This window comes from Acinonyx jubatus, chromosome E4 (assembly GCF_027475565.1).
Source record: "Acinonyx jubatus isolate Ajub_Pintada_27869175 chromosome E4, VMU_Ajub_asm_v1.0, whole genome shotgun sequence".
NCBI classification, from domain to species: Eukaryota; Metazoa; Chordata; class Mammalia; order Carnivora; family Felidae; genus Acinonyx; species Acinonyx jubatus.
This window is the reverse complement of record NC_069395.1, coordinates 48,330,863-48,353,948: the sequence shown is the minus strand read 5'-3', so window position 1 is coordinate 48,353,948 and position 23,086 is coordinate 48,330,863. Positions and strand designations below refer to the sequence as shown.

General features: G+C 49.6%; 2 protein-coding genes across 6 annotated transcripts; one reads left to right on the top strand and one right to left on the bottom strand.

Annotated features, from left to right (window-relative positions):
* Positions 1 to 422: 422 nt before the first annotated feature.
* Positions 423 to 1,182, bottom strand: LOC113603996 (60S ribosomal protein L29-like). The gene has a single exon (XM_053209158.1). The coding sequence runs from the start codon at positions 1,008 to 1,010 to the stop codon at positions 423 to 425; it is 588 nt and encodes a 195-aa protein (XP_053065133.1). The 5' UTR covers positions 1,011 to 1,182.
* Positions 1,183 to 4,026: 2,844 nt separating this feature from the next.
* On the top strand, positions 4,027 to 21,453 carry TEX35 (testis expressed 35). 5 transcript variants are annotated; one of them, XM_053209229.1, is made up of 10 exons: positions 4,027 to 8,497; positions 10,270 to 11,648; positions 12,823 to 12,873; positions 13,468 to 13,536; positions 14,375 to 14,431; positions 15,121 to 15,180; positions 20,025 to 20,086; positions 20,320 to 20,512; positions 20,880 to 20,923; positions 21,197 to 21,453. In XM_053209229.1, the coding sequence occupies exons 2-10, from the start codon at positions 11,622 to 11,624 to the stop codon at positions 21,258 to 21,260; spliced, it is 627 nt and encodes a 208-aa protein (XP_053065204.1). In that variant the 5' UTR covers positions 4,027 to 8,497; positions 10,270 to 11,621; the 3' UTR covers positions 21,261 to 21,453. The 5 variants fall into 5 exon arrangements, with proteins under 5 accessions (XP_053065204.1, XP_026930109.1, XP_053065203.1 ...); XM_027074308.2 differs by having other exon boundaries at positions 4,032 to 8,497; positions 10,270 to 12,059; XM_053209228.1 differs by having other exon boundaries at positions 4,038 to 8,497; positions 12,823 to 12,981.
* The last annotated feature ends 1,633 nt before the right edge of the window (positions 21,454 to 23,086 follow it).

Sequence of the window (23,086 nt, the reverse complement as noted above, 5' to 3'; positions counted from 1 at the left end):
GGAGGCTACGGTTTGATGGGTTTGTGGCGCGTTTACACCAGTGGAACCGCTGCCACGTTTGGCTTCCGGAACGTCACCAACCCCCCAGAATGCTCCCTCCTGCCCCTTGCGGCAATCCCTGCCCCCACCCCAGCTCCAGGCAGCCACCCATCTGCTTTCTGTCGCTATAGATTTGCTTCCTAGCATTTCGTTTGAATGCAATTTCCCTCAGCACGGTGTCTGTCAGATTCAGCGTGCTGTCGTGAGCGTCCGTTCCTCCCTCCTCTTTACGGCTGGGTGCTGTCCCGCGGCAGAAACATAGCACGATTTGTTTATTCCAGTGTGAGGTTATCATGCACAAGCCTCTGTGAACATTCGAGAACAAGTCTTCGTGTGGATATGTGTTCTCTTTATTATTATTATTATTATTATTATTATTATTATTATTTGACAGCTCCTGCCACAGGCTTATCTGCACAAACAGCACAGGAGGGCACCAGCCCCATGCAGACAGATGCCCAAGGATCACACTTGGTCCTTCCATCCTCACTCTGGCAGACAGAAGCCTCTACACTGGAGACTTCGTGGCGGGTGGCACCTATGGGAACCCGAGCCACAGCAGGAGCTGGAGCTGGGGTCACAGCTGCAGCCTGGGCCTCGGTTTGAGTCTCAGCCTCGGACTTTGGCCAGCAGAGCCTGAGACCCTTGGCAGCGAGGGCGTGAGCATGTCTCCCGAGCTTGGGGTGAGCGGTGCAGGCAAGTTGATTGAATTTGTGGCTACCAGTCTTTGGGATGTTGGGCTTGACGAGGGCCTTGAAGGCCTCCACACGTGCACTCATGGTCTTGGCATTGTTGGCCTGCGTCTTCTTCGGGCGCTTCTTGCTGTGCTTCTCGGCAAAGCGCATGTTCTTCAGGAACTTGAGTTCTCTACCCCTAAGAGATTCATATTTTGGGGACTGGGGTTTCTTGGTACCATTTCTGTGCCGTTTTCGCAACTGGTTGTGCGTGGCGTGGTTCTTGGACTTGGCCATGTCTACACCGAAGCCAGCGGCTCCCAAAGCACCTTGGACCAGAAGAGAAAGAGAAAGACTGGCTATATGTTCCTACTCCCTCTAGGTGGGTGCCCAGGGGTGGGACTGATGGATGGCATGGTAAGATATGTTGAGTGGGTGCTATTAGGAAACTGCTAACTCTCTTCCAGGGTGCTTCTATCATTTCCACACCTGCCACAGCACAGGAAACTTCCAGGCACTCTGCTACCGTGGCAACATGTAAATCAACTTAATTTTGACTCTGAGCTCTCACCCTGCCAGGTAAGGAAGAAGTTTAGCCTCATCTATTTTCAGGGCTGCTCCCACAACACACACACATGCACGCACACACACACATGCACACACACACACACACACACAGTGGGAGAAGAACAAAGCCTGAGTCTCACACCGTGCCCTGTGTGCACCACTTACCACTGAGATCTCCATTTGCCCGGATAATCTGAGGTCTGCCAACCTCCCGCCCCCTTGGCTGAGCCACCCCAGCAACAGAGCATGGTCCCTGAGACCGGTACCCACCCAGCTGCTCCTCTCTGAGGTCCTTATCTTGCCCAGGGCACTAGAAGAGAGGCACAAATTAATAGCTGAAAACGTTGCTCCACTGTACATATAAAGCACCTAACACTGTCCCAGACCCAGAGACGATGCTTAGTTAATGTTCCCTTTCCCTTAAGAGAGGGGAAAGTTGTTCTCTCCCCTGTGGAGACGCATTTTGAGCTGAAGGCTCAGCCTGACTTATGGTGATACAGAGGCAGCACACCTGCCCTCTGAGAAGCCTCCGTCAGCTGTCTGGGCTGAGAACCGTCCATCACGAATCACAACCACTTGACTCAAAGCTCCCGCTGCACCTTGTTCATTTGGTCGATACTGCAGAGCCGTAAGCAGCATTCCATTTAATAAAGGGACATCTCTGAAGTCTACTCGCTCACCACTGGCCACGCTGAAGGTGGGGCTCTGGGGAGAGAGGCTCTTGACCTTCGTTCCTGTTCTCTGTTCTGAAGCATTTATTCAGGTCGTAACCCACATCCACTTCGATCATCTTCTGTTGCAAACATAGGTCTCAGTGCCTGGCAAACGGGCAGTTGGTACACATATTTATTGAATAAGTGAATAAATGAATCATTAACTGTTGGTGATTTTACAGATGTGGACATGACTCGCTGAAGTGAATTGTGCTTTGTGGAGCCATTTCTGCTTGAAGGAAATGTTCTGCTACAGCTAGCCCGTCTAATCCCTACACATCTGGGGAAAGCAATAGGGCACCTGGGGTAAGACCCTGGAGCCTTCCTTCACTGGACACTTGGACCCCTTGGGAAGAAGCACCCAGGGAGCTCTGCTCTTGGGCGCCCCCTACAGGCCTGTACGCAGTAACGGACATCCAGTCCTGCTTCCTGTGTCCTAAAGAAACATTTTTCCTGGTGCCTAAGAGGAAGAAGAACCCTTGGACTCTGAACTACCACTGAATGCATTTTTCACTTATTTCCCCCCAGTTAAGTGCTGTTTTAGTAACTAATCTTAAAAGAAAGCCAAAATCCTACTGCATTCCTTTAAAAGTAAATATTTCAGCTAATAAATGAAAAAAAGATGCTCAACATCACAAATCACTAGGGAAATGTAAATCAAAACTGTAATGAGCTTCCAATATACACTCATTAGAATGGGAACTATAACAACAACAACAACAACAACGAAAGAAAATAAGTGTTGGCGTGGATGTGGAGAAAAGGGAATCTTTGTACACTATTGATGGGAGTGCAAATTGGTGTCGCCACTATGGAAAATAGTATGGAGGTTCCTCAAAACATTAAAAACAGAACTACCATATAATTCAGCAATTCCACTTCTGGGCGTATACCCAAAAGAACGGAAAGCAGAGACTCAAAGAGATGTTCGTACATCTGGGAAGGAGGTTAAATGTGCTGACTGTGTAGCCAGGCTGCCTGGGTTCATTTCATGGCTCCCCCACCTCGGTCTGTGACTGCAGAAAAATGATTCAATGTTTACGTTGAACAGCATCCTCATCTGTAAGATGGAAACAACAATAATGCCTACTTTTTTGTTTTTAAGTTTATTTAGTTTTGATAGAATTCGAGCAGGGGAGGGGCAGAGAGAGGGAGACAGAGGATCCGACGCCGACTCTGCTGACCGCAAAAAGCCTGACTCCGGGCTCGAACTCACCAACTGTGAGATCATGACCTGAGCTGAAAGGGGCCGCTCAACCAACTGAGCCGTTCAGGTGCCCCCAATGATCCCTACATCTTAGGATCGTTGTGTGAACGGAAAAGAAAATAAACCCATCCAAAATGTTTGGTTAAGTCACGACCCGTCTTACTACAGTGATTCCCCGTCTCTGTAGGTGAACTCTTGACCCTAGTTCAACCTTTAAGTAAAACACTGGCAGGGACGCCTGGAAATCACTGAACCGGAGAATCCAGGTGCACAGGCCCAAAGCCCCTCCTTCCCAATAGGACAGCCCAAGGTCCACGCATGCGCCGCCCCGCCCTTCCGCAGGGACACGGGGCCATGCAGCTGCGGCTAATCCTCACCCCTGTTTGCCATTAACCGAGCTGTGCAATAGGCGGGCGAGACGCAGGGGGCGGCAGAAGCTAGGATCTGGATTTGCACCCTTGGGGGAGGGTCTAGAAGGAGCTCAGATGGGGGCCAAAACACGGGGGCGTGTAGCCGTGGCCCCAGGGCTGCTGTAGGAATTTGAAAAAGCAGAGAGTTCTCTCCTGGAAGATTGGGGGATGGGAAGGTATCGACAAATACCCCCCCTACTGGATCGTTTCCAGGGCACAAAGCACTATGAGTGAGTAGAGGGCGTCGGAATGGGTCAATCCATAAAGCTGAGCAGAGAGAAAGCAATGACTTCCTGGAACACTTTGCCTTGATATCACCAGGCATGGTGGTGGCATGGAAGAAAGCTCTAGGCAAGGACCGCAGGGAGGGAGGGGGGAAGGGAGGAAGGGAGGGAGGAAGGAAGGCAGGCAGGCAGGCTCTGGTATCAGAACATCCGGAGGCCAGCGTCTGGGTGGGAAGGGCTGGCGAACCCTGGGCCTCCGGCCAGGCCTGCCCTGAAAGGAAGTTCTGGAGGGAAGGGGCCTGAGGCCAAGCCTGAGGTCAGTTATCTGGAACTCTGGCCACGGGTGCCACGACCAAAGGAAGAAAATGAGCTGTGCTCCAGGTGAAGTGATGGGTCAGGAAGGCAGGAGAGACAGATAACATGGTAGTTCATTTTATGTGTCAGCTTGATGGGGCCATGGGGTGCCCAGATATTTGGTGTCTGTGAGGATGTTTTCAGATAAGATTAATATTTGAGTTGGTGGGCTGAACAAAGCTGAGTGTCCTCCCTAATGTGGGCAGGCCCCATCCCATCTGTTGAAGGCCTGAGGAGAAAGAAGCCTAAGAAGGAATTCTTCCTCTGCTTGCCAGTCTTCGAGCTGGGACATCAGTCTTCTGTACCTGGATTGGAACTTACACCATTAGTTGTCCTGAGCCCCCAGCCTGCAGACAGCAGATTGTGTGATCACTCAGCCTCCATAATTACGTGAGCCAGTTCCTTAAAATGAATTTCTTGATAGATGAATAGATAGAATGAATAGATTTGGCTTCTCTGGAGAACTCTGGCTAATACACGTAACCAAGTGGAGGACAAAAGAGAAGGTCCAAAGAATGTCCTGAGGGTTCTGGCACGGCCGCAGCAGGAAAGAGGTCAGGTAAGGCTACCGAGTAGAATCAGCAAGAAGCCTCTCCTTGGTATCAGACCAGCACAGCAAAGTCTCCTTCATGAGGACTTCTGGTGTCTAATTCTCTGCGTCCTGATTGCTGAGGGGGATTTATGTACAAAACCTAAGGGCTGTTACATTTATGAATATCCCATTATTTCCTGAGGCAGGAACCCACAGACCTCCGAGAATGTGTTACCTGCACACAGTCTGACATGGTGAAATATCAACTTGACACATAGAGCTCAGAGGACACTTTGTTTTACACTGTTAGAGGGTGTACAGATTTTGGTCCAGTCCAAACCGCTATATATAGTGACAAGGCCGGGTAGAGGTGAACTTGGGCCAGATGGAGCAGAGAAAGCTGATTTGGTATGCAATGCACCTGCTGGGACAGGCTAGGCCCTCTATGCTGGGAGACCCATTTGCTATGGCAGAGACAGGTGAACCCCATCTAGGGCCCAGCATGGAGGGCGTGTGTTGGTCGTAACCCTCCTGGGAGCTTCCTGGGAGCAATCTGAAATTGGCCCCTGTGCTCTGAGGGCAGAGAGAGACTGAAGAAAGAGGCAGTCATTCCAGGATGGTGGGTGGCAGCTTTAATAAGCAAAGGGGACTTACGTATGAGGCTTGTCTCAGGCAGCAGCAAGATGAATGGATCCCTGTACCTGCTGGCCATACCTGCAAAGTTTATAAAGAGGCCTTCGCAGGGTCTAGTCACATACACCATGAAGGCGTTTTCAACGCCACGTCGCCATCTCAAGGCTATATCCTTGTGATACGGCCTCTGGGAGCAAGAAAGGCAAGTGGAAACCATGTTCCAAGGACAGGGCCGAGGAGGTGAGGGGCCTCCAAGTGCCAGGGTCCGGCTCACGGGTCGGTTGGTGGCCACATCTTTTTGATGACCTTTCCCACCGGGGTGGGCCCACCGATGAGTAGAGGGAGGAGGTCATCTTCAGAGGTACAGGCAGGTGTTGGTGTTTGCAAAGTCTGGCACAGGGTGGGTAACGTGGCCTGACCTGGGTCCTGTGCTTGCATGTAGAGAAGAACCTGACTCTAGAGGAGCCGGGGTACTGGGAAACTCACAAGGCCAGGACTGGAGTCCAGAAGAGCATGGCAGAGAACCAGCCCCAAGAACTGGGTTGTGCCTCTCCTCTGGGCCCCCTCCACACCTGGGCCTACAGACCACAGTGTAAGTGTGGTTCTGCTGCTTCTGTCAGCCCCATCAGTGATGAGTTCCCAGGGGCCAGCACCACATCTCAGTTTCTTCTGTGCCCCTGGTGCCTAGCAGAGTGCCTGACACACAGTGAGTGCTCAGCGAGCGTGTGAAGAAACAGGGAACTCGGTATGGAAACCCCTGCGCAGTGAGTCAGTGCTTCTCGCTCGGACCCAGCCTGGCCCTGAGCCCGAATAAGCACAGCCTGCCAGTGAGGTGTGGGGTTGCGACCCAGGTAGGCCCTGGAGTTCACTGTCCTCTGGATGGGTTGCTGTGGCCCTGGTTTTTTGAGGTAGGGGAAGGAAGGGGATTGCTTTGTTCTGATCAATAATTAGATAAAAATAAGTGACCATTCATATTTAGGGGACTCAGGAGAGAAGTGTGGCTTGCTTCAATGTTTGATTCCATCCAAGTTGTCTTTCCGTGAGCCATGATTTTCACGCGACTGTTGCCGCCCAGAAGAATAATGTCACTTAACGCCTCCCGTCCTCTGTTGCCGCCCAGAGGAGTAATGTCACCTAATGCCTCCCTTCCTCAGCTTCAGGTAGGAGCTCAGGGCCCCAGAAGGTGCTTCTCAGAGTGTTCATCAGTCACATGGCCCAGGAACATCCCCAGAGCCCTGTGGTGAGAAGAGCTGGGGCTGCAGACGGCCTACAGGAGGAAGGCGGGTGGGCTTGCAGATGCTTCCCGAGCAGCTGAACAAAGATTCTGGAAAAAGCAGTCCCTGAGAACCAACATAATAGCGTGACACGCCATCTACCTCTTGTGAGTAAAAGGCCCGCCTAGGTGTCTTGATGCTATAAAAAGTGTCTGTCTGATGTTTGTCTACCAAAAAAAGCCAAGCAGAAGTCTTCATTATAAAAAAGACCCATGAAGGACTGGGTTTCACACCCCCTTTTCCCATGGCCACTAATTAAAATTACCAACTTTGACAATCTATGGGATGTCACCAAATTGAAGTACTCGACATTTCCACAGGAAACGCCCCTGTGGGTCACCACCCAGGAGTTACCACCACACGCATGTGAGTTCCCAAAGATCTGCAGTTAGCAGAAATGTATGACCAACTCTGTCAGTCAGGTTTAGTTGCAAAGAGAACCGACGTGAACTGGTTTAATTGTTGGGAGGGTCAGCAAGAGCGTGAACACTCAGCTTCCAGGAGCAGAGTTGAGACCCACGTCACAGAACTGGCTCCTTCAGAGCCGTGCCTTGGCTCCACCCCCACAGCAGACGAGATGCTTCAGCGTGGGCATTTCCTCACTGGAGGACTGGGAGCTAGACAAAGGCTAGCTTCCTACCAGTGCCTTTTGCCAAAAGGAAAAATCCACAGCCCTGCATGGAGCGCACTCCTATGACAAGAAAGGAAGGAGCACCTCAGTGAAACTGCCCAGTTCTTAGTCTTTAGATGCGCTGAGGTTTCCCTCACACCTCGGCCACCCGTGAGAGTCCTGCAGGCTGGCTCTGCCTCCGCCAGGAGTGGTTCTCTCCCTTCTCCACGGTGGCTCTGATAATCTGCCTCTGGCTCCCCTGTTTGGAGACGGGAAGACTTCTCTAGCTCATTGACCTCTCCGTGTGACTCTTGACTCTAGCAGCTTCCTTGCTTTGATCACCACCTGTAGCTCCAGGTCAGAGATCCCCATTTTCTGGCCCAAGCCCTGGAACCCCTACCCAAGGAAGAAGATTCACACCTTCTGGAGCATTCTTCACATGGACCCAGCTCTGACGTGCTAATGACCCTGGGGACAAAATGGGAAAGAGCAGAATGTAAACCAGGTGTGAAAAAGGCAACAGCCAGGCCCCGCAGAAGGCCAACCAGGGTCCGATGTCTCTAAGTAAAGGAGAACTTTGGTCCAATTGGGGCTATTGTCCATGTCTGTTGGTGGGGCCCAGCAGTAGGTGTCCCCATGCAGGAGTCATGTGCAGGTGGCTTCATGGGGCTAGACTGAGAGGGTCATCTGCAGCAGGTTATGGACTCTCAGCAAAGAGGACAACAGTGAGACTCATCCTCCAGGGAAGGTGCTGGCAGAGATGAGGCAACCTGCTTGGGCCCCAGTGCTGCTGAGAGGGCTTAGAACAGCAAGAGAAACTTCAGAGCAGACTCCTATTCCAGTACCCGCAGGAGGGGAGGGAGATTTGCAGAATGGATCCGGGATCGACTGGAATTATTACACTGTAAGTCTTGGATAAACGGGATCATTATTACAACCTCTGTCTCAACATCCTAGCCTGTTGGCTGTTCAGATGAGAAGAGGTGAGCCCTTAACCTGAACTCCAGCTCTGCCAGCCCACATTAGTTGGGAGACCCGGCTCCAGTGTCTCACGTAGTCTTCCCTTTTGATCTCATCAGGTTCTTCCCTTGCACAAAAAACAGAGGAACGTGAACTTAAGTTTTCTTACAAGGGGACTTGTCAGAATGAAATGGGAAGGATGAGATCTATCAGGAAGGTGTGGCAGAGATTGGCTACCTGCTCCTTACGCTTATTTCCTCTTGGGGGATACTCAGCCACGTGTCCCAGCCTCCTTTGCAGGTAGGTGTGGACGTGTGGTTGCATTCTAGCCAAAAAAGTGGGAGCAAGAGTGGTGCTGGCTGCTCTCAGGACTGACCCACATCCTCGCCGTTGGTGATCTCCCATGTATACCATGCATAGTCCCCAAAAGGCTAATCCAGAGAAGCCATTGTGCCACTCAGATGTATGGCGTCGATGATGGATGGGGATTTGGAGGTGTCAGAGGTAGAGAGGAGGCTTTAAGGGACTGGGAGAACAACCACAGAGAATCTTTAAGCAGGGACGCCAAAACAGGTAGGAATATAATTGCCATCCACTGTTTGGACTCCATCCAAAGAGAGTAGAGGGACACCAGCCAAGTAAAGAGGCCCCAGGAGCCGTATTTAGCAGGAGCAGGGGAGCCTCTGATGGCTGGTGGTTCTCACTTTATCTCACACAGCAGGCTGTTCTGTGACATTGGCTGTGGGAATAGTGACAGGTTCCCCTGGGTCCTGGAAGGCCCTGGCAAATGTGTCCCTGTCCTGGTGAATGCACAGGAGGAAGAAGCCTGCAAGTCCTCATACAATACATTTGCTCTGACTTTTTACTTATCAGGAGCTGTCTTGAATTACCTGGAGATTTACAATTACCTGTTCAGAATATCCTGTTTTGTTCCTGAAATAGAGGTACTAGAAGTTCATGACAGAAACTAGATGTAATTTTTTCACAGGAACACTATAATAGGGTTGTGATTCTAGCCAAGGTCTGATACAGTATTTGCAGAAATGCCCAGAAATTGCAGAGTAACCAATGTGTCCATGAGAAATCTACCCTGACACAGTGTAGAGTGTTCTGAGGCATCTATGAATCAGTCAAGTAGGACAATGCAATAACCAATCACAGTAAAGCTCTAAAAATTTTACGTGAGAGCTTCACTGGGGGCTTGGAACCAGAGAGCCCTCTGGCTGAAGGCAGCAGCCAGACCCTACAGTATGTCCGCAGGGTGTTTTGGAGTGAATTATCCAGGTCATCTGTGTTGAACCCTGTTAGTCTGAGGTTGACTGGAGACCACAGCCGTCAGGATTCCGGATACCTTTATGAACTATTCTGTCCTCATCAAAGGATTTTAGAACACTGGGTCACCCCTGGAATTACAAGAGGCCATGCATGAAGTCAGAGGCCCAAGGCCATTTTTTGTTTGTTTTTAAAGTTTATTTTGAGAGAGAGAGAGAGAGAGAGAGCGTGCATGTGTGCGGAGTAGGGGCAGAGAAAGAGGGGAGAGAGAGCATCCCAAGCACTGTTAGCACAGAGCCCCACAAACTGCGAGATCATGACCTGAGCGGAAACCAAGAGTCCCACGCTTAACCGACTGAGCCGCCATGAGACCACCCCCCCTCCCCCTCGCCCCGGCCATTTTTAAATCCTCCTCCCCCAACAGCCTCCCTTACAACATTGCCTTGGTGAAACTGAAAAACCAGGACCTTTGTAAGGAAAAGGAAATTCAAATGACATCCCCTTGGAGAAAAGAGACACGTGACTGCTTCTTTCTCTCCGTTGTGAATATCCCTTTTCCACCAAACCCCATTGGAACGTCTGTGGGCTTTCTGTTCCTTGCCCTCATCCCAGTGGGTTTCACCATGAAGGGGGGCAGGAAAAGCGTATGCAGCGTCCCTCAGGTAAGAACAGCCCAGGGCTGGCGTATTACCAAGTTCTGCCACGGCACTATCCATGTTGCCATACCGCTTCGAGCTAACGCCTCGTGCAACTGCAGAATCTCAGAGGAGAAGACAATAACATGAGACTCATTTATTCAGGTTCACCAAACGGGTTTCCTCAGCCCTTCCCGAACACACTGATGACAACAGTGACGTATCTGGGCGCATGACTAGTGAATGCTGTGAGGAGGCGCAAGCCTGGAGCCGTGGGTCAGTTGTTACCATCTGTTCAAATGATGATAATTATACATGTATAATGTATAAAGCGGCTTTACAGCGAGACCCTGGTTTCTTTTAGACCCAATTTCCTGATACACGGGCCACTGGGCTCCTGTGAAATGCGTGGCCGGAAGGGGGCTCATTTAGTGACCGCTCAGCCAAGAGAAGGAAGCTTTGCTGTAGGTCCAGGAGGATCTGAAGCCAAAACAAAGAGGAGTCGGTGCCCGCTTCCTCAGGGCTGGTGAACGTTGAGAGGGAGTGTCATCTTCCCTGTAGTCCCCTGCCCAAGCCTGTCGGGTCTTTGGAAACCTAGAAAGGGCAGAGAAAGGGCCCTCCTGCTCTGTGGCCAGCGGATCTGCAAGGACTGAGTACGGGGGTCACAGGACCCTGACATTCCAGCCTTCACTTACTAGCTGGGAAAGAGGCCTGGAAAGTTCATCACTCCTCTCCCCAACTAAACAGAGTGATAGACACTTTTTCCTTTGGCTGTGATACAGTAAGAGTGACGACCATCACCAGGTTGGAGGCCATGAAGTAACCCCCTCAGAAATGCATCGGAAATACTGCCGCGGCTCCCGGGAAGGTTCTAGAGCTCACAGCCTCTGCGAGGGACAGAATGGGGGTGGGGGGGGGGGTGGGGTGCTGCAGGCACATCTCCCCGTGCAGTTTCCATCCCTTCCTGTACTCCTGGGCTGGCTGGCCTCAGAATTTCCATGTTGGCCTTTCTGATAGCATCTAGGAGTTGAAACAAGAGGGAAGGAGGTAAAATGCCCACGAATTCCAAGGAAAGCGAAATTAGGCTTGCCAGCTGGATTCTGAATGATTTTAGGTCCCACAGGAGGCCACGATCCTCTGACTCTTTAGACACATATTATAACCCCCTTCAGAATGGCCTCCGTATCCTCCCCACCCCAGGAGTCTTCTCAGCACTGTCCACATTTTGCTTCTTGCTCCAAACGTCTTCCAGGATGACAGAAGAGACTGTGTGGTGCAAGGCAGAGAGAGGACTGGGCCATCCGTGTGGTCAGGCCAGGGTGTCAGAAGCCATCCTTCAAAGATCAGCACCCCCTCAGCCCCCCAGCATAGAGGACCCCAGGTTGGTACAGTACATGCACCTTGAACAAGAGGGACTTCAAGGCATCTCAACCCAAGGCAGCTTCAGACCCAAGGAAGGGTCTGTCCATGTGGGGAAAGTACGACAGACCTTGTGCACAGTCTCGGAGGAGAGCTAGATGTTCGGGGCCGACGCTTCCTGGTCGGTAAGTCCTGCTTAGGGAGGAGACAGAATCCTTGCTTCTGGTGAGGCATGCCTTCCGCTAAGGCCATAACAGGCCAGGTCCTCCCAGAGGGCGATTTTGCAGGTGACCCCCTTCCCCCTTGCCGGAGGGAAACCTCATGGCTTTGGAACCCGACCTGTCCCTCGGCTCAGTGGCTGAGGCACCCGAGGCTCAAAGCTGTAGTGATACTCCGGGCCAGGATGTGGGACCGGGGCATTGTGACCTCAGCAGTTCTGCACACAGAGAGGCAGTCATCCTCCCTCACCTTGGCCTGTAATCTGCACGGGACAGTGGCCTGGTCACAGGGGCCCGTGGTGGGGAGGTTGGGAAGTTAACACTCTGGCCTCCGCCATCATGTCGGCCAAGAGGGCAGAACTGAAGAAATCAAACCTGGTAAAGGACAAACACTGCTGGACAATGTGGGGCCTCTTTGAGTCCTCACTGAATGGAGGTGTAGGGTGCGGGTGGGGGGATACAGAGAATCTGTGGTGAATGCTCTGCTCTTTCTCTTTCTGTTCTGAGAGTGAAGTGGCCTCTGAGCCCGGAAGGAGGACGGGATTCATCCCTGGCCTCGGGGTGGGAAGGAAGGAGGCCTCTGCTGACTTCCTTTGGGATGAGGAGCGACTAATAACCCTCACCACCTCCAACCACCGCCGGAGCCACGCCTCCAGGCCGGGCCGGTACCAGGCCTGCATCCACGGGCACATCTAAGGCACACAAGCACCTTATTAGATAATGCGATGAGTGCCCCCGATTTGCAGACGAGGAAGGGAGGCTCAGGGGGAATAAATAATTTGCCCGGGTGACACAGCTAGGAGGGAAGCAGGCCGAGATCAGATTGCAAGTCAATCTGTCTCCAAAGCCTGAACTCATCCACAGCTTCCATAAAGTTATCTTCAAGTGCTCTCCCTGCTCAGGCCCCCCAGCGGGGGGAGGGCTACCTGCTGACTGGGCAGGTGCGTGTTCAGAAAAGAAAGATAACCCGACAAAGTTTGGGTTGTCTTGAATCGGGCGCTGGTGGGAGGGGGCGTACATGGGCCCGAGCTCAGGTGCAGGTGGACGGGCAGGATTGGGTAGGGGGGCTCTTGAGAGGGCTGGTGTTATCCCTCCAGTCCTGGTGCCTCACAGGAGGTCTGCCAAACTCCTGTCTCTACAGAGCAAGAACTACAAGGCAATGTGCCTGGAACTGAAGCCCGAGCCGACCAAAGTAAGAAGCTCTTTTGAGGCCATGCCGGCAGCCAGGCCTGAGACCCGTGGGGAGGTGACTTGGAGTCAGGGGTCGTTCGCTGTTCCTGGCAGCCAAGACCTGTCCCAGGTGCTGGGGGATACACAGAGAGGGAGAGACAAACTCTGCTCGCAAAAGTTCACGCTTGGAATAATCTGATACAGAAACAAAGAAGGAAAACGCGGCAGTGTTACCTGCGACGCAGAGAATTGAAATAGGGAGGGCTGCCTGGGTAGCTGCTGCCCACCAGGTGGTCGGGAAAGGCCCCAGGCTGGGCTGGGAGCTGAAGCACAAGACGAGGGCCGAGGGCCGACCGGAAGCCTGAGGAAGAGCAGTGTGGGCGAAGGAAGGAGCACATTCCAAGTCCCTGAGGCAGGAAGGGCCTTGGCCATTCAGTGGGCCAGGAGGGCGGTGGCGTGAGGAGCTCAGAGGGGAGACGGTGGTGGTGGTGGGGTTGCCAGCTCTCACCCCTGTCCTAGCCTGAAAGGAGGGACAGAAACTCGGGGGGATCTCTCCTGCCTCATCCACCCACACCTGTGACGTCCACCATTCTGTGTTTCTGTTTTCAACCAACAGACGTATGACTATAAGGGAATTAAACAAGAAGGGCTGTTTACCAAACCAGGAAGGACACAGGAGCTAAGGGTAGGTGGGGCAGCCCAGGCCGCCGGCCGCTTCCATGGTGGGTTTGCTGCTGGCATCTGTGACTAGGCTCCGGGACCAAAAAATTGTACAATGAATTCTACTATACCCTTCACTCAGATCTCCCAAATGTTGGCATTTTACGATTCTCTCTCCCTCCCTCCCTCCCTCCCTCTCTCTCTGCATGTATTCACACACACACATACATATAAGGTATATTTCCTGAATCACCTGAGAGCACATTTCTCTGAAATTTCAGTGCATATTGCCTAAAAACAAGAACAGTCTCTTACACAGTACAATGAGCAAAATATCAAAACCAGGACATGAACATTGATTCAGTCCTTATTCTAATTGTATCAATTATTCCACTAATGTCTTTCACAACAAAAGAAAAAAACTCTTTTTGTGTGGGATCCAATCCAGGACCACACATGGCAGCTGGGTTCCCTGCCTCTTTAGTTTCCTTTCGTCTGGAATTCCACTTCAACCTTTGGTTTCTGGGACATTGTCATTTATGAGGATTATAGGTCATTTATCTTGTAGACCGACCCTTCATGTGGGTGGCCTGGTCCTTCCTGGTGACTAGATGCGGCTGTGCATTTTTGGGGGTCACATCACAGAAGTGAAGGTGTCCCCTTCAGGGCATCATAGCGGGAGGCACGTGATGTCTGTACGGCCCACTCCCCCCTTAACAGCATCCTTTCTTTCAGCCCTAATGGGAGGTATTTCTCTGTTCCTCCTTATTAGCAATGCCCCACGGTCTTTCCTTACTTCCTTTTGACAGTTTCCCTTCCTAGACCTTTCCTTACTCCTTCTCTTCCCTATTTTATTTCCTCAGACTGAACTCAGGGAGGTGAAGGAAGAGCTCAAGGAAAAAATGGATGAGATCAAACAGGTAACAGGATGAGACCCTCCAGGATATGGAGGAAAAGGGGAGCTTCCAGGAAAATGCAGTGGCCAACCTTGAATAGCGAGGGCAATCAGGAATTGCGTGGAAAACGCATCAGCCCAACTCAGCCCCATCTCCTCCAGTGTTTCAGTGCCGAGCAGCTGAGGGTATCGATGTCTTGTCTGTCTGATGCTTAAGCCCAGGTTTTGAATGACAAGAACTCTCTAAGGCATCACACTGAGGGTTAGGGAGATATAGCCCTCGTGACAGAGTGAGAGGAGCTGACCAGGATGTGGGAGAAGTCAGGGACCAATTCCATTCTCCTCCCTCCTCTTCTGGAGACAAGCAGCAGAGCAGGAACTCGCTTCTTGCTTCTTTGCTGGAACCACCGGTGGCATTTGTAGGAAGGGAGGGAATGCTGAAGAAAGAAGGTGTAATTGAAGCTATGGTCTGAGCTCCATGTTGAAGCGTTGCTGTACCCAGATCTAAGCCACCCCAAGGCCCCTGGTGGTGGTCACTTAATGGTACATGCACCCTAGTCCCTTCATAGACTCCTTGGGAAGAAAGTGGCTTTAATTGGCCCCTACAAGTCTGTCCTTGAGTTTTATCCAAGAAGCAGCTGTTGCCCTTTGTTTAAAATGCCCCAGAGGGATTCTGCCTTCAGTAATACTTGCCATGCTTTTCTTCTTCAACAGATAAAGGGCATAATGGACAAGGATTTTGATAAACTCCAGGAATTCGTGGAGATTATGAAGGTAAGCATTTGCTGAGTGCCTTCCATGGGCCATTACGGCACTGGGAATTATGGAAGGCGATGCCAGACCCTGCCCTGAAGTCACTTACAATCTAGCAGAAGACCCAAACTCTATGGCAAGAGAGAATTAAGTAACAAGTAAGTGCCGAGCTACATGACAATTGGCTGTCAGTTAATCAGGAGTCTGGAGAAATGAGTCACGAATGTGGGCCGGGGTAACTAAATACTTACAGAGAAAGTGACTCTTCCAGTGAGCTTTGAAGGCTACATGGGAAGCTAAATGCATATCTAACCAAAAGCCCAATAAGATTAGTTTTGAGCTCAGCAATTACTAAGAGGACCACCTAGACTCTAGAATAGTGGTTCTCGGGGTGCCTGGGTGGCTCAGTCAGTTAAGCGTCCGACTTCAGGTCACGATCTCATGGTTTGTGGGTTCAAGCCCCGCGTCGGGCTCTGTGCTGACAGCTCAGAGCCTGGAGCCTGTTTTGGATTCTGTGTCTCCCTCTGTCTCTGCTCCTCCCGTGCTTGCGCGCGCGCTCTCTCTCTCTCTCTCTCTCTCTCTCTCTCTCTCTCTCAAAAATAAAGATTAAAGAAAATGTTTAGAACAGTGGTTCTCAAACTGAGGGTTGATGGGGGGTGGGAGATGGGTATTGAGGAGGGCACCTTTTGGGATGAGGACTGGGTGTTGTATGGAAACCAATTTGACAATAAATTTCAAAAAAAAAAAAAAAAAAGACTAGTGGTTCTCAAACCTTGATGTGTTTTGGAATTGCCTGGAGCACAATAAAGAAAATAGAGCCCAGATCCTTTTTGGAGGGGGCTTGGACCCTTGAATTTTTCTCACATTTCCTAAGTGAAAATTTGAGAACCACTGATGTAGAAGCATAAATAGGCAAAAGCAGATAGCTTTACATTTTTAAGAGTTATAAAGGGGTACTACCCCTACCAGATATATAAAGTTCACATAAAGCCATAATAATCTTGTCTAGATAACCAGCCGCAGGAACAAAACCAGGGTAGATAACCTTGTCACCACCTCTGTGCCAGGGACACGCTAAGAATCACTTGCCAGGATTTTAAACATCTGTATACCCAGGCCTGGTCCAGATGAACTGAATAAAAATCTCCAGGCTGGGCCACAGTTGCTTCAAACTCTCGAAGTGATTCTGAGCTTTCCCCTGGATAAGAACCAGATCTTAAGTAGCCGTAGTTACTAACCTTGGCTGTACATTGCGGTCACCTGTACTATGGCTTTGACCTTATACCCAGCTGCACCGCATAACGATGAAATCAAAACCTCTTGAGATGATGAGGTCCAGGCATGAGTAGTTTTTAAAGATCACCAGGTGATTCCGTTGTATGCCGAAGGTTGGGCAGCACAGCTCTATACAATTTCAAAGACAATAAGGATGATTTTTTAAATGTTAGAAGGAAAGGATTATATATTTATATTAAGAACTGTGATTATACGAAGAAAAACTTAGTTAACACTGTAAAAACTGAAATGGTGCATAGAGTGAATTTAAATAATAAAAACCAATAAGAATAAATTATATATGAATATTTAACTGTATGGTCTAAAAAGAAGTACAATGGAAGAAATCACTAAGGAAATATTGATATATTTAACAATATAAAAAATTTAAAAATGGTAACAGCAAAGCGCCATATACAGAATTAAGAAGCAAACAGTTTGAAGGAAATAATTTTCCACAAATATGATAAACATTGATAAAAGTTTTTTTAATCTATAACTTACAAATCTCACACAAATCAGTAAGAACCAAATAGGAAAATGGGCAAAGGGTATGAAGAAACAATCCACAAAAGAGAATACAACTAAAATGCAGTAAATATATTTAAAAGGTTTACCTCATGAATAATGAATGAAATGCCAAATGGGAACAATACTTAAGTCATTGTCACATTCAAATAGATGAACTTTTAATTTATGACAGTTATAGAACAGGGCAAGAATGCTCTTATGCTGCTGATCAGAATATAGGTTTGTGCAAAACTGGAAAGGAATTAGAAAACAGAAATAAAAAATATCAAACCACTTGACCTATTAATTCCATTTCCCAGAATTTAGCCTATAAAAATAATCAGAAATACTAGCATGAGTATCTGTAAAAAGATATTCATCGCAGGATCATTATATATAATAGCAAAAATTTGGACACCACAATTTTCAACAGTAGAAGAATAGCCAAATAAATTATGGTATATCCACAGAATAAAAACTAGGAACTACTGGAGAAAATGTTTATAGGCACACATGGCTGGCTCAGTTGGTAGACATGTGACTCTTGATCGAGAGGTTATGAGTTCAAGGCCCACACTGGGCATGGAGCTTACTTTAAAAAAATTGGGGCACCTGGGTGGCTCAGTCAGTTAAACATCTGACTCTTGGTTTCGGCTCAGGTCATGATCTCATGGTTCGTGAGTTGAAACCCCATATCAGGCTGCACGCTCACACTATGGAGCCCTCTTGGGATTCTCTCTCTCTCTCTCTCTCTCTCTCTCTCTCTCTGCCCCTCCTTCATTCACTCTCTCTATCTCTCTCTCAAAAATAAATAAATAAACTTAAAAATTTTTTTAAATTAAGAGCAATGCCATGATTGGGTTAGATGTTAATATTAAGGGGAAACTTAATGAAATGAAAGGCATATGGGAACTCTTTGTACTATCTTTGCAACTCTCAGTAAGTCCCAAGTTATTTTGATATAAAAAGCTTATTTAAAAAAAAGAATGCTTATAATGAGAAGTATGCTTATAATGAAAAGCAAGATACAAGCAATCTATATAGGCTGATCTCAGTTAAGCGGGGGAAAATAGCAAAGTAAATATTTAGAAAAAAGACTGGAAAGAAATACACCAAAGGGGTTAATAACAGTTATGGCGAGGTGATGAGATTAATTTACTTTTATATTCCTCTATATTGTCCAAATTTTCTACAAAGGGCATGTATTATCTCCATATTAAAATGCAAACACAGTAAGTGTTTTGTTAGTGGGCAGGACTGGGTATGGAAAGGCACAAAGGAGGCTATTTTGGGCACGGGAACAGCTTGCACACAGCATGGAAGCAGGATGAACGTGAAGTGTATCATGGTCAGTGGGGAGATCAGTCATAAAAGTGGGATCATCCGGGAAAACTGTGAGAAATAAAATGGAATGGGCACAAAGGCGGTAGATAATGAAGGCTTTTGAAAGACAGGCGGACAGATTGGGACTTGGTTGTGTAAGCAGTAAGAGGCCTCTGGAGATTCTTAATCAAAGAACATGCTAGAAGCAGCACTTCAGAAAGGCTGAGCAGGCAGCTGTTTGCAAGGTGGGCTCGGGGGTGGGGGGAGCCGGGAGAGCAGGGTTGGGGGCTGTCTGGAGCTAGAATATCAGGCAGGAAGCCACGTTCCCACTCAAGATGAGGAATGCTGGACTAGATGTAGGAACAGAAGGGAAATGGTAAATCTGAAAGATGCACCGAAGGAAAAATAACATTTTTGATGATCGACTCAACATAGAGAATGAAGGAGAAGCAAGTGTCCATGACCCCAACAGGCAATCTGGACAGTTAGAAGAAAGCGGTGACGGTGACAAGGACAGTTGGCAAACAGATTTAGAAGAGAAAATGAGGAGATCACTTCAGGACATGAGTTTGAAGTCACAGTGACACTTCTAAGAATAAGGGACGTTTTGACTCTGATTTTTCGAAACCAGGGGGCTTTTCACATCAAGGATATTTTCACTCTATTTATGAATACGGATGTCTTATCCAAAATGTATCCCACCACTTAAAAATACTTTTCAAGAAGTGGGGGGGTCGTGGCGCCTTGGTGGCTAGGTTGGTTAAGCGTTCTACCTCATGATCTCATGGTTTGTGAGTTCGGGTCCGGCATCGGGCTCTGTGGTGTCAGTGCAGAGCCCTCTTCAGACTTTCCATTCCCCTCTCTCTGCCCATACTGCTCACGCGTTCTCTCTCTCAAAAATAGACATTAAAAAAATGCTTTTCAAGAAGCTATTTTTTGAAATCCTCTCCACCCATACAGTATGATTCCTTGATCAGTTTTCTACCACACTTCAGTAAACTGTTGCCAAATCTTTCATTTTTTGTTCGAATTATTTTCCTTGAGGCAATTTATTTTTCATGGGTATTTTATAATGTTCAAGCCAATCTTGAACCTTGAACCTTATGTTTGTCCATAACAGATACCGTTGACGATGATATCTGCCATCTTAGACATTCTTTGATGACTGCTATTTCTATTCCAATGTCTCCGGATCAAACTTTACAGATCGTAACTCGCCAAGAAGATTTTACTATTCTTTCAGTTCTTAGTAAATAATAAATGTGAGGGGCCAGTTGAACTAATGTCAGTTTTATTTTATGCTGACCATTTCTGCCAGAAATTGGGTAAAAGATGACGCAAACGCGCATGCGCAGAATCTGGGTGCACAGCAGGGGTCAAAACATTGGAGCCAAAAGTGCCTTTGCGGGGCAAGGTCACAAGATTCGTCTTCTTGCCTCCATCACTTCATAGGCCTTGAGCCAGAGCCAGGGCGTAAGGGTCTCATCCAGGTGTGGGATCAGGTGAAAGCCTTCCTGTCCTCTGACTTATCTGGAAACTTTGGATAAGCCCCTAATGACCCTGCCTGTACTTTGGCCTCATCCTGGAATGGGGGCGGGGAAAGGGGGAGGTGGCACGGGTCACCTAAGGCCGGTGAGGATTCCCGAGAAAGGAAGACATTGAGGTGATCTCTGAGTGGTTGGCAGCTAGAGGCAAGAAGAAAGGATTTCAGACGCCCTTCAAGATGATAAGGCTAAGCTTTGACTTTTCTCCTGAAGGAAATGCAGAAGGATATGGATGAGAAGATGGATGTTTTAATAAATATGCACAAGAGCAGCAAGTAAGTGTGACCTGCACCCGTCTCTCTTCGTCCCTGAGGCATCTCCTCCCTTCACTCTGCTAAGCGTCCTCGGACTCAGAGGACCCTCAGACTCTTCAAGGACCTGTCTTGGTTTCTCTTCCCCCAATGGCTTGGATGTCAGGGCCCTCCGTGGCCGCCCACACTGTGGTCATCTCCCTGTCGTGTTGGAAATCGTCCCCCCAGCTCTGCCCCTCCCTAACTCCCTCCCCCAGTCCCCTTAGAAGAGGTCCAAAGGAGCAGCAGGAGTTCAGGCTGACGGCAAAGACGGACACAGACCCACAGCTCCGGCTCAAGAAAGTGGATGGAGCCGATGGCATGCCACTCACTCTCCACGAGAAGATGATGGCACTTCAGAAACCAAAAAAGGACCCACTGGATTCCCTTCATCAAGGCAGGACCTGCTGCGTAAGTGAAGCCTGACCCCCCCACCCCCCAACCCACGCTGGTGTGCCCCTCCAGGCTCCTGCCCTGCCCTGACCGTCCTAGGCCCTCTCACTCCCTTATGTCCTGCTCTAAAGGGATGGGTTCCACCCCTCTGCTGGCCCCAGATGCCTCCCTAGCCCAGAGCCCCCTCCGGGGGCTTGCCCTCTAAGCCTGGGGAGAGTCCTAAGCCGTGACCAAGTGAGCCTCAACCCTGGAGGTGCCCACTGCCAAGCGCCAACATCTTGCTCTGCCCTTTCCTATAGCAAGACCCCATGAGGTGCCTAGCAGGCGGCCATCTTGGACCAGGGGAAAATGATCTTTCTTGTGCCGTTTCTTTTTCCCTCTACAGGAAAGATGTTTGTTGTGTGCCCAGAAGAACAACTACAGTCAGGGGTAGGTAGACCCATTCGAGAAGTCCTTGTCCCAGTCGGGTGCCCCATCATCCCAGAGGCAGTGTGCTCAGGCTGCATTTGCCTCCAGTCCCCCCGACGGTGGTGAGACACTGCCCCCCGACCTCATCCACTCGGTCATAGAGGACATGGCGCGAGGCCGGAGGACCCGGGTCCCCCAGCCTGGAGGCTGCAGCCCAGAGGCTTCTGCGGGGAGGGGTGCCTCGCCGGCAGCTCGCTGACCCTGCCTCAGGGTCCTGCCTTTCTCGTCCTCTAGCAGAAAACTTCCATGCCATTCCTGGGCACCCTTTTCATCCTTGGCATCTGGAGCTGCTTTCTGATTTATCTGTGCTTCAAGCCCTATGCGGGGGAAGGTGTGCTTCCAACCTAGAGCCACCACAGAGCCCACCGGCAGCCCCGGCCCTTCCTCTCCACTCCCTGAGCTGCACGATGAGGGCGTGGGGCCCTCTGACACGCCACCCCACCCCAGACCTCCTCCCACCTGGAGATTAAAACCCTCACTTTAAAGCCAAAGCACGTATCGTCATTTGGAATATCAGCCCCAGACTTCATTGTGCAAGAATGTCACTTTTTTGTTTCTAAATCCCCATATTTCAGACGCCAAGCCCTCTTCCTGCTTCCTGTTGGATTAGTGGGAAATTCTATCTTGGTCATTCTCAGGGTCATCCCCCCCCCCCACCTCCCTCCCTCTGCCTAGTTCTGCAAAGGTCTCAGGTCAAAAGAGAGGGGGGAGGCCACAAAGGTAAGAGCTGCCATTCCGTGGGGTGCAGGAGAGACCTCCAGTGTCCTACATACCTGTGCCCCCTGTGTTCTTAGCTCCTGCACTGTGTGTGTGGTGTGTGTGTGGGACCTAAGAGTCTTGGGTGAGTGGGGGACCCCAAGCCCAGGGTCTAGCCTGCTCTGCTTCCCTCTGAGGTTTTGTCATGGAGCACAGCCTAGGGCCCCACTGCTCATAGGAACTTGGTCCCCTTTGTGGGCTCTGGGGATCCACCCTCCTACCCTCCTGAAGGTCTCCTGTCCCCCCAACCCAAAAGGAGACCTATCCCTTCAGAGTCCTTAGGTCTTCACAAAGGTGGTGGTGATCCAGTGACCTTCACCTGCTCCCGTCTTTGTCCTGCCCCAAATCCCCTCCCCTGGCCACTAGCTTGAAATGAGAGTAAAGAAAGATACAGAGAAAATAGTATCTCAGTAAACTCTCCTGTCATGAGTGTGATTTTTGGGGTTTAGTTTAATGGAGGAGGAATTAATAGGATTCCATATTTTATTTAACACCAGCTTGCTTGCTGCTTCTTTTTTTAAATGTTTATTTATTTTTGAAAGAGAGAGCATGAGCTGGAGGAGGCAGGGGGATGGGCAGAAAGACAGGGAGACAGAATCCAAAGTAGGCTCCAGGCTCTGAGCTGTCAGCACTGAGCCTGATGTGGGGCCCGAACCCACGAACCACAAGATCATGACCTGAGCCAGGTTCAGATGGTTAACCAGCTGAGCCACCCGGAGGGCCCCTCACACCAGCTTTCTTGTTTCATCTCTTTGCTAAGCTGGCTGCTTAGACTTTTAGCCAGTCTAGTGAATAATTGACCAAGTTGTTAATGGCTACGTAGTAATGAGTGATGTGTTGGGCTTCTGACTTATATTTAACAAACAAAAACCAAAACAAAGTCTAGGACTTGCCTTCAAGGAGCTTAGAGCTAGTAAGTAAACATAGTATATTAAACATAGTAAACATTTATATTAAAAAATATAGACCACATGACAACAAGGACAATAACTATAGCATGTGATGAAAGCAGAAATGAGTTAGAAATGGGAAATAGGAGAAGGGTGTGTGTAGAACGTGTCTATTTCCTGCTGCGGTAACAGATTACCAGACGGTTAATGGCTTGAGACAACACGAGATGGGTCCAAAATGGGTCTCCTGGGGCTGACCTCAAGGTGTTGGCACGCCTGCATTCCTTCTGGAGGCTCCAGGGGAGAATATGCTTGTCTTTTCCGGCTCCTACGGGCTGCCTGCATCCTTTGGCACATGGCCCCTTCCATGTTCAAAGCCAGCAATGGCCAGCTGCATCTCTCTCATTCCGTATCACTCTGACCCTGATTCGTCTTCTGCCTTCTCTTCCACTTTTCAGGCCCCTTGTGATTACGCTGG

Excerpts from the sequence above, each read along its gene's own strand:
- TEX35 (XM_015075534.3), top strand. The coding sequence starts at position 12,021 with ATGTCGGCCAAGAGGGCAGAACTGAAGAAATCAAACCTG. Across the intron at positions 12,982-13,467 it reads GCAGCCAAGACCTGTCCCAG|ACGTATGACTATAAGGGAAT; the intron begins GTGCTGGGGGAT and ends TTCAACCAACAG. Across the intron at positions 20,087-20,319 it reads AATATGCACAAGAGCAGCAA|TCCCCTTAGAAGAGGTCCAA; the intron begins GTAAGTGTGACC and ends TCCCTCCCCCAG.
- LOC113603996 (XM_053209158.1), bottom strand. The coding sequence starts at position 1,010 with ATGGCCAAGTCCAAGAACCACGCCACGCACAACCAGTTGCGAAAACGG.